Source organism: Artemia franciscana, chromosome 15 (assembly GCF_032884065.1).
Source record: "Artemia franciscana chromosome 15, ASM3288406v1, whole genome shotgun sequence".
NCBI classification, from domain to species: Eukaryota; Metazoa; Arthropoda; class Branchiopoda; order Anostraca; family Artemiidae; genus Artemia; species Artemia franciscana.
Window position 1 is genome coordinate 18,821,372 of NC_088877.1, and position 11,527 is coordinate 18,832,898.

The 11,527-nt window shown below is 34.3% G+C and overlaps 1 protein-coding gene across 2 annotated transcripts in view; it reads right to left on the bottom strand.

Annotated features, from left to right (window-relative positions):
- Positions 1–11,527, bottom strand: part of LOC136036137 (oxysterol-binding protein 1-like) — a 117,192-nt gene extending 105,665 nt beyond the window's left edge. For both annotated transcript variants that reach the window (XM_065718166.1, XM_065718165.1), the window contains exons 1-2: positions 11,419–11,527; positions 6,724–6,897 (exon numbers count right to left, since the gene is read on the bottom strand). In XM_065718166.1, coding sequence (XP_065574238.1) covers positions 6,724–6,857 — 134 coding nt within the window. In that variant the 5' untranslated portion in view covers positions 6,858–6,897; positions 11,419–11,527. The remainder of the gene's footprint in view (positions 1–6,723; positions 6,898–11,418) is intronic.

Genomic DNA, 11,527 nt, shown 5'->3' on the forward strand with positions numbered 1-11,527 from the left:
GAGAATTTTAGTATGGTTTTGTAAAGTATACCCAGTTTTATCCCACAAAAGGAGGATCGAGATGAAAATTCAGAAGAAAGTGTGTTGGTGAGAGAAAGACAGCAAAATTTTCTCCAACGCTTTGTAGTTGATACTCCATTGTCTTTTTATAAGAAAATGATTTTCATGCTTGGAAAATTTGCGTTTTGACTTTTCTTTTTCGTGACTATTACCAAATAGACTTTTCTAATAGTCATCACATGATGAAACCAAGAAAAAGAACAAAAATCAAGAGAATTTTTCAGTAGTCAAACGAAATTTTAAAAAGCCCGAATATTTCCAGAAAAACACCTACAAATCCGTCTAAAGTATGTAAAGATTGTTATGGGTAAAAACAATCAAATGGTAAATTTGAACAATCAAATGGTAAATCATTGTTATGGGTAAAGCAATATGGGTAATGTTATGAGTAATTGTAATGGGCAAATCAATAAAAATTCTTGTTTAGCCTTAATACTTAGTTAAATATAACTTGGGCTTAATCTTGTACAGGGACTGAACCAGATTTATTACAAATAATTTGCAAAATATTCTTGTTGGCATGTTTATTATTTTCCAATAAGGGGGGACCTTGAGGTTAATGTATGCAAGGAAAGGTTTAGCAGAAGCTATCTGGGTTTTGGATTTTGTTTATTGGTCATTGTTGTTAAGAAAATATAAGTCAAAAACATTAGCTTTTCCCTATTAGAAATCTTGCTTGCTTTTCTCTCATAGTAGTGTTTATTTCACTTACCTTATGAATTAGTTAGAATTTAATTGGAGTTCCAGAGGAAGGGAATTAGCATACTAGCTTTTAATCTAACAATAAATACAACTTAATTTAGCAAGTGAAGTTCTTTCTTTGTCAATAATTATTTTTTCTATATCTGCACTGACGTCTTTTATATTTTACTAAGAGGCTAGGACTATTTATTTACTAAAGGTTTTATGTATATTTCTCTGGGTCAAATATATTTGGCTTACAATAGTCATCAAAAGCCTAATAAGTGAAAGGAGAAGTCTAAAGGATACCAGAAAATTGAGAAAATAAAATTCAAAAAGTTGTATAAAAGATAACAACAGAAAAAGTATTTTTTGTGTGTGTGTGTGTGTGTGTTTTTTGTAAGAGAGTCGTTCTAAAACCTTCAGCTCTGTGATGTTTTCACCCTTAAGCTTTTTTTCACTTCCTCACTTCTTTTGGCTGTGGATTTTTATTCACTTTTCCTTCAGTTTGGTTGTATTTTTGAATTATGAATGAATGAATGATTAAATGTTCTTTTTTACCCATCTATAAACAAAAAAAGAAAACGACGGAGTACAATAAAAGAAAGGAAAACAAAACAAAACAAACATATCACAAAGATATGTACAAATTACTAATAATACCAAATCGAAAATAGTACGCCCTTCCATGAGTGAGAAGAGGACTGGTTACTCAGTTTCTGAAACTGTTCATTTCCGGCCTGAATCGGATCCGCCCCACCAAAACGATTAACGATGTACCTATTCTTGAACCACCGAGGGGCCTGAAGCAAAAACTTCGCGTACTTAAAATAGCACTTTCGCAACACTCGCCTATCAGATTCAGTAAAAATGTCCCAAAATGGGGTGAAATACAGAATATGCAGGAGAGCCATAGTATTATATATTCGAGAAAGGGCTTTCCGTTCCAGATTAAGCTGTAATGTAACTATACTAGCATAAACAATTCTAAGTTTGCGTTCAGCATTCCGAAGCAAAAGCTTTGGTGCATTCTTAATCGAAGACCTAAATATATTAGTACAGTGGTGAATGCCACCTCACCACCACCTAGACAGACACTATCGGACACATAACTACTCCGTAAATTAAAGAAGAGGACTTGGAACTTCACAGAATTCATACAAAGACCTATTTGTAGATATCTATCAGATAGGTAATCAAAACTCTGTTGAAGACTAGCTTTTGACCAGCACGGATTTAACAGATCGTCTGCATAACAAAGCACTGATGTATCCAGCCCCTTTGAAATGCAACTAATATGTAGTTCAATCTGCGCAGGAAGAAGCGCGTTCTTGTAGATAATTGCTGATGTGATGGCTCCTTGCTTTATTCCGACGAATACAGGGAGCTCACTATCCGAAAGTACATTTCTCAACTTCAAACAAACTTTTAGATGCCTATACATTAGGGTTTCCCTTGAATTAAGAATTCGATATTTTTTACACATACAATCTTAAAAGTTTCGTAATATCCCTATATTGTCTAGAGAAAAAAAATTCGTTCGACTTATAATCGATAACCCATGCCGACTTGCGATTTACACATGTCCATACAAGTTGCGTAGGTACTGCGCAGTGAGTTGCAACTATATTTTTTTATTTGTCATTTCATATGTGGTTTTCGAGATTATTAGTGTTCCCCTCTTCAATGCGTTAACATGTTGGTGGAATTACGGAGTGATAAACAAAATATTTAACTAATTGGATCGCTTAGTTATCAAATAAATGGTGGAAAATTACACTCTAATTGATAAGTTCTATCAGTTCTATTTTACAATATTCGTGAGGTTAGACTGATTGTTATTGAAAGTGCAAATCTTGTGATGAAAGAGTGCATCATATATCGGGAAAAAGCAAGAATTCTAACAAGGTCATTTCCTAACTACGTGAAGAAACTTGTTGATATATATCATGTTTGGAGAGAGTTGCAAAAAAATGTAAGAAAACTCAGGTTGTGTTCAGAAGCCATGAAAACAATTTCAAAATTGATTTTGATAATTTGTTTGATATTGTACATGCTGATGCTTTGGAGATAATCAAAACAGAGGAAGATGACTTAATTTTAATGAGACAGAGAGAGCCAGGTCGACTGGGATGCTTGGGAGGTGTATATAAAAATTGGCGGAAAAAGAGAAAAGATCTAGACAACAATGGTTTAAAAAACATGAAAGGATTGTAAGACAAAGAGAATCCCTAACTGTTGCATCTACTTCCACCAAAAATAACTTAGAAAGTCTAGAAGATTCAGGCGAAGAACAGATCTTGAATTCTGAACTTTGAAACCAAAGTTCAAAAAGATGTAGAACGAATCTCATTACACCTAAACTAGTTGCAGCTTTAGATCGTTGTTAGTTAAGCATTGGGACACCGTTCACATTCTTGATGCGGTGGTCGAAGCGCTTGGTCTGAGCAGCGACGATTCCCCAATTAACAAATCATTGATTCAGCGAATTCCTATTGAAACTAGAAAATCGAGGGCAGAAGCAATCAAATCTGACTTACGAAACAATGTACCCGACGTAGTCATAGTCCATTGGGATGGACATTCTAACCCGGGTTAGATGCACGAAGTTCAAAAGAAGAACGCTTGCCAGTTATTGCTTCGTTTCAAGGTAAGGAACAGCTTCTTGCAGTGCCGAAACTAGAAAGTTCTTCTGGAAAACATCAAGCTAAGGCTATCTCAACAGCTCTCTTTGACTGGAATCTTACCGATAACGTTGCAAATAATGTGCTGCGACACAACAGCTTCCAATACTGGCCGTTTCAATGGTTCTATTTTGGAGCAAACTTTAGGAAGAGAACTGCTACTTTTCGCCTGTCGTCATCATGTTTATAAATTAGTCCTAAAATCTGTCTTTGAAACCAATATTAAGCGAATCGCTAGTAGCCCAGATATTCTGATGTTCAAAGAGTTAAGAGAAAATTGGAAATAAATCGATTCTAGTAACATCGAACCATCTCTTAATTTCGTAACAGGACGTGTTGCCAAGACAGATATCCAAGATTTGTTAATATTTTATAAGGCAGAATTAGGCAAAGATTTTGCAAGAGATGACTGCCGCAAATTAATCGAACTGTGCACAATATTTTTGGGAAGACACAGAGAAAAAACTGAAACTAAGGCCCCCTGGAGCTATGCAACAGGCCCGCTGGATGGCTAGAGCAATATATTCTTTAAATATGTTTTCTTCAGTCAAAATACAGAATAACTGCGAAGAACAAAAAGCCTCTTGTATGTTAAACCTTGGATGGAATGCACAGTGGCGACCAAAGCACCCAACCAAGATTTGCACCTCTTGAAGATGTTAAAAGAGTACGAAAAAGTTGACGCAATAATTTCCAAAGCCTCTATAAGCAAGTTTAGCCATCATTCGTGGTATTTACATGAAGAGACAGTCATTCTGTCGCTTTTCGATGATGAAGTTGATAGCCAAACTTAAAAGAAAACGATTGCCAACTTCAACAGGGACAGAATATTAGATTTAGCAAATAATATGACCCATCATAGGAAGAACTGACTAAAAAGTTGTTTGGTAAGTTAAATTGACTTTGTGTTATATTTAAATTGTTGTTAATTTTTTGTCATTAAAATTTGTTTCCAAATAAAACACTGGATGATTTTGTATCGGAAAAGAACAAACAATTTTTTTATCACGACTGTAGAAAAGGAAGATGTATCTTCATGGAACAATAATGCTGATTTTCTGGAAGCTAAAAGAAAAATAAGTTGTTTGAGTGTTGTGAATGATGCTGCTGAAAGGGGTGTTAAATTAATACAAGATTTTAATGAGCCTATCATGGCTGATGAAGAAAAAAAAACAGTGTTTGTATCTGGACTGTAAAAAAAAAACTACTCTAAAAAAAGGTTACCTTGACTGATTGTTATTAACTGTAATTAACATTACTTTTTAATTAAAAACTAATGTTCATATAACTGAATTTTTACTTTTATTCACTTATTTTATAGCATTTATAGTGATTTTATAGCAGACCGAAATATCAGGACTCAATAATGTTTTTTTTTTTCTAAACTTTGAAGCTCAGTCAGCACTGGTTGCAATAATGCTGGAAAGACGAAATTTTTTAGTTGAGTATCTTATAGCATTAGTAAAAAATATAAAGGGTATGCATTTTGAAATGCAAAAAGAAAAATTTGTGTCGTATAAGGGACACCCTACTTTACATATAATATAATGGGAAAATTACATCAAAACTAACACCACAGCTATGCAACTCCAAAATGGCATGCGAGTGGATAAGGGAACCAAAAGCATTCATAACATAGTATGTTCCAAGAGCCAGAGTGCTTTCTGATGCTTCTGTATCTCTGAGTATATTACAGAGACATCTAAGGGCATGGAAGCAACCTAAACATGACTGGAATCGGAACTGGAATGTTGGCAGAATTATGGTTCACCATGTTCTTATATATGTTTATATATGTATATATATCTATATATATAAAAATAAGTTGCCTGTGTGTGTGTGTGTCTGTCGAGTGACGTCATGTTTGTGTGTCGACTGACGTCATGTTTTCGACTGACGAAATTACAGACCGGGACATCGGGACACAAATGACGACCGGGACACCGGCACATAGGGAATATAAATGATGACCGGGACACTCAAAGAAAAAGCGACCGGGACACAAGGAATGTTCAATTAGCAATCACCGTCAACAAAGCACAGGGACACAAATGACGACCGGGACACAGGGAGCATAAATGACAACCAGGACATAAGTAAAAAAAAATTAAAAAAATTAAAAAAAGGTAAAAACTACAAAAAAAACTAAAAAGAAAAAAACAACTAAAAACTAATAAAAAAAACTAAAAAAGCTAAAAAACAAAAAAAACTAAAAAAGAAAAAAAGGAAAAAAAGAAAAATAAAGGAGAAAAACAAAACTAAAAAAAAAAAAAAAATAAATAAAAAGAAAAAAGAAAAAAAAACTAAAAAAACTACAAAAAAGTAAAAACCAAAAAAAAACTAAAAAGAAAAAAAGGGGAAAAATACAAAAATTTATTTCATCATATACCATTTCAAAAACGAATGTATATACAGACTGGGACACCGGGATACAAATGACAACCGGGACACAGGGAATATAAATGACGACCGGGACACAGGGACACAACTACAACGGGGACGCCGGGGGGGCACAGGGGGATATATAAATGACGACGGGGACACAGGGAATGTTCGATTAGCAATCACCATCAACAAAGCTCAAGGGCAATCATTAGAATCATGAGGTATAACTAAAAAAACTAAAAAAAGGTAAAAAACTAAAAACTAAAAAAAAAGACTAATTCAAAAACGAATGTATATACAGACCGGGACACCGGGACACAAACGACGACCGGGACACAAGGAACATAAATGACGCCCGGGACGCTCAAAGAGAAATCACAGACTGGGACACCGGGACACAAATGATGACCGGGACACAGGGAATATAAATGACGACCGGGACACAGGGACACAACTACAACGGGGACACGGGGGGCACAGGGGGATATACAAATGACGACGGCGACACAGGGAATGGTCGATTAGCAATCACCATCAACAAAGCTCAAGGGCAATCATTAGAATCATGAGGTATAGATTTGAATACGGATTGTTTTCCCATGGACCATTATATGTTGCATGTTCAAGAGTCGGTAAACCTGACAATCTATTTATATACACAGACAATGGGACAGCAAAGAATGTTGTATATTTGCAAGTTTTACATAGTTAAAAACATATGTATATATATCTATCTATATTCACAGGTGGGATATAGGGACACAACTACAATGGCGCGTAACGACTTACGCACGCGGGGGGGGGGGGCGCGAAGCGCCCCCACCAACTAGGTGTTTGGGTGGCGCGAAGCGCCACCCCAACAGCTAGTATATACATAAAATCCTGGAATTTTTAAATAAGTATACAAACCAACCTGTAGTAAGAAAGCACTCCATTTGACAAAACAAACCATCTCTTTTGGTATCCTTTTAAATAATTTGTCCATTTATGCAAATAGCCTTTCATGTCAATACTGCTACCAGTATTTGCTGGCTTAAATTCCGCCATTTTTAAAGTCCACACTCGGCACACAATCTGAACACAAGCCCTAAAAAAGAAAACGAAATCTTAAAACACATCAATACATAACTACACACTGGGGAATATCTACACAATGAAAGGAATAAGGGGATCCCATATGGGGAAAGGAGATTAAAAACTACATTCATGGGGAAAAATTTGAAACCTTTCCCCTTTCCTAGGATAGAATTATAGTTATCAACCTTTAGGAGAGAGATACGCCCATCTCTATGTATTGGTAAGTTTTTCCAATTGTCTTGCAATTTGGAGCCAAAAGCCTTAGTTGTTAGTGTTTTGTATGTCCACCAAAACTTTTCTGACAAATATGGCCTATACAACAAACTGAGTTTGGTTTCAAGAAGTTTCACAAAATTTAGGAGGTTTTACTATCAATGCAAATACCAGATTAGAGACCTGATTGATTGGGCAAAACTATGTCACATCAGATGACATGTACTTATTTTACATCATAGGCTATGTTAATCTAGATAGTTCCTAAGAACACATTTAGAACACCTTAGAACAGATTCCATTCATAATTGGAATAAAATAAAAATATTTGAAAGGGTTAAAAACTTTCAATAAAACAAAGAAGAACACAAAAACAAAAAAGCTTTTTTTGTACAGACAATAATAATAAGTCAAGTAAAGATCAATGTGTTTAGGTTTGATTAGTAAAAGAAAGATTTATTTAATTTTTTTTTTAATATAAGAGCAAATAAGACTTACAGCCTGTATCTGATTTTACGTAATTTGTCTCAAGTTATATGTAAAATTTACATGTTGCAAGATTTATCAAACATACACAATAGTATAGGCCAATAGCAGCCAATCTGCCTTGTATTTTGGTGCAAGAATTATCACATTGGGCTTGTTTACACACAGCAGCTGTATTTTATGAAATATGAGTTTATTTTACTTTTCTTTTTTAATAGCTATTTCTATAGCTAATGTTTTTTTTTCTAGTGTATTTAAACTAGTTTCTTGTTTATTCTTTCCTTTTTTCCCAGTTGACAAATGTTTCCAGATGTGAAGCCAAAACATTCAGACTTTTATTATCATCTGTGAAATATTTTTGTTGTTGTTGCAAACTTCACTGTTTTATTAAAAATAAGACCTATTTTTCAATATTTTTTATTTCATTTTAATTACACTTCTATCCAGCTACCTCTACCTATAATACTTCTAGCCAAAATAGAAATGGTTAAACCCAATAGTGCTAAGAGCTTACAGACAAGAGTGTTGAAAAACAAAGATCTAGTAATCTTCTTCAGGTATGTTCAATCACTCAATATTACCAGTAATTACAAAATTCTCCTTTGTATATCACTTGTTTAGACTAGTCCTGTGAAAAATAACAGGTTTGTGGCTTATACTTACTAATAAAGATGGTCCAAAAACAAAAACATTACTTGTCTGTAAGTATTAAGTATTAACTTGGAAGTAAAATACAATGCAGTTTTAGAGGATGATAAAAAGTTGGTAGGTTGTCATGGAATTTTAATTGAACATGTTCATTACATTAGGTCAAATCTAATACAACCCTATTAATATACTTAACAAAACAATGACAACACAAATTCAAAATAGCAAGCACTACTTCAAGGTCAGCACTTCTAGGAATTAATATAATATATAAAAAAGAGTCAATTAATATCTAAAGAACAACATCCTCCACTACTGTATATTCTCTTGGTAAATTTGGACCAGTTTATAAGAGAAACCTAAAAATAATGTGAACATACAAGGTGATGCTTCCTTTATGGTCTTTCAGAATATAATAATTGTGGAACTAGGAAAATCAATTTTAAGCTGTTTACAGATCTTGAAAGATGATGCCTTTTCCCTTATTTTAAGTACTGACATACCTTCAAAAAAAACATGTTGAAGCAGTATTGAATAAGGAAACTAGTGGCATAAGCTGATTTCTTTTCTTGGTCTGAGTAGCCCTAACTGGAATAATTTGAAAGCATGGGCAAACCCAGGGGGAATAACAGTGATACATCCCACCAAAAATTTGTCCTGTAAGGTCAATGATCTTATAGATCTTGAGTAATACAAAAGGATAATGTATGCTGTAAATCTTATTGTGATGAGGATAGAAACTGAGTGATTTATTCATTTTATAAAATAAATTTGAAACAAAACTGTCTTAAAAGCTAACCAAATTCATTATGGATTTTAATCCATTGACGTAGAGTAATGTATGCTCAACAAGTAGGTAATGTGTGATGATCTCCATGCAAGAATTTTTGCTTTGTGAAAATGCCAGGCTGTTGCCAAGTCAGCCACATGCTGTTATGACCTCAGGTTCCTGAGATTGTTAAACTTTATTTAAATCACATATGTGCTTTTTCAGTGTTTAACATAGAAGTCTATGCCCCTGTTTGTTAATTAGTCATCCATCATTTCAAAAGAGAAATCAACAATTATGAACCTTTTTAAAAAGTATCAGCTGGTTGATCTCAGATGTTGGTTGGTTGATACAAACCTTAGTTAGAATGGGAAGCAATTACAATACTTAAGGGACAAGGTTTTGATGGAGCTTCATCTATGTTGGGCTGCTATACTCAATGAAATTTTTCCCCATGTAGTCAACATTCACTGTGCAAGTCACTCCTTAAACTTAGGCCTGTGTCATTTGTACAAAATACTTGTTATAAGAAATTGTCTAGGAACTTTCAAAGGAGTAATTAATTTCTTTAGAATTTTACCTAAACATTCTGCAATTTTCTGACACATTGTTCAAGAAAGTAATTTTATCACAGGGACAAAAAAATCAGAATGACAAAATTTTGAGGGACTAGACAGGTTGAGCACTAAAAAGCAATAATCTTGTTTGAAGAGATGTTCATTATTATCTGTAAGGCTATGAGGGAAATTCAAGAGCATCCTGATTCAGGTTTTGAGTCTTCAAGCAAAGCTTATTCTTTGCTATCTGTTATTGAGTGATGCAGCTATGCTTACTGTCAGTAAGTTTTTAGTCTATCATGCAATTTGTTGACATCTTTGCAATTAGAAACTATAGATCTTGTATACTTTCTTAAACATGCTGATAAACTTAAGAGCAAAGTTAGAGACAAGAGAGAGAAATGAGATGAGGTAAATTCAAGAAGATTTATGGACTACTTTCTGCATCAGCAATTCCTTAGTCATAGAAAGTTGCTAGTCACTATAATAACTAGGCTACTTCCTCAGCACTGTAAATCCCTTGACAAAGGATATATCAGATACTCTGACTAATTTTGGTGTCTTGATATAGACAGCTATAGAGGAAGCTTGGAAGCTGAATTAGCTCAGTGGAGGAGAATGTGGATACAGTTGGGAAATGTGGCACCAATATATTTCATAATGTGCTTAGAAGAATGTGATAAGAACATTTTCCAAACTCCTCATTTTGGAAATTGTTGCAACAATTCACATCACTATTACTATGTGCATGTGTTCTTTTATTACCCTGAGAAGAGTGAAATCCTATACAAGGAGGGCCTCAGGTCAGGAACAGCTTAACGGATTGACCTTATTATCTATACAAAGGGATGTTCTAGTCAATGCAGAAGATGTTTTGGAGAAACTAGTCCACAACAAAAAAGGTGGCTTGATTTTACTTTATAATTACATATTTACACTGTTGCCTCAATAAAGAACATGAATTATATTCTAAAATGTTATTTTTCCTTTTCAACCAGTACTACCATCTCTCAGTCAAAATATCTATCCCCCTCTGAAATTTATAGCCTAGCTTGGTTTGCAGCCCCTCTGCAAGAGATCTGGTCAGAGAATTCATGCTTGAGCAAATGAGAGAAAAGGGAAAGTGATTTGGTAAAATTCTAGTTAATTGACTTTTTGCTATCTCAGAAGGGGTTTAGGTTAGGAAAATGAAACTTTCAGGGATGAATCTACAGACTAAAGTATGTCCCAGGAAGGTGTTTTGAAGCAACTACCACCACTCTTATCCCTCTAGAGGGCACTGACCTTTGATAACCTTTAAATATATGTGTGTTATAAAAGTGAAACCTTGCAAAATAAATCTTCTGCTCAATTGAAGTACAACAAAATTGTTTTTTGAAAAAAAAAAAACATTGATATGGCTGAAAATTCTAGGCCTACTCAAATAACAGGAATTGCATTTTCAGAACTAAAGGCAGAGAAAAAGCAACTAGTAACTGAAAATTAAGGTAGAATGTTGTTTTGTCAAAATTTCAGGAGGTAGTTGCTTCAAAATAACTTCCCGGGACATACTTTAGTCTGTAGATTCATCCCAGAAAGTTTCATTTTCCTAACCTAAACCCTTTCTGAGATAGCAAGAAGTCAATTAAGTAGAACTTTACCAGTGATTCTTTAATAGTTTGATGACCAAAATAGGAAGCCTTCTTCGTATACTAGGCTAGCCTAGGTCTAGGCTAAGCTTTAGGTCTAGATGCTAGATTCCATTGTAATTTGTGTAAATAATCTAGGCTATTCAGTGAACACCTTGTCTGCTATATGTGTTAATTTACCTGTCTCTTAGCCTAAATCATTGATTATACACTAGAAGAAACAACTTTACCAGAAATTTGATTCTTGTAGGTGCTAATTAGAGCTCCAAGTTCTAGCACAAATTTTGATGAAAAAACGAGACTTGTTTGATTCAGATGCACCTGTTTGTCATAGACAAA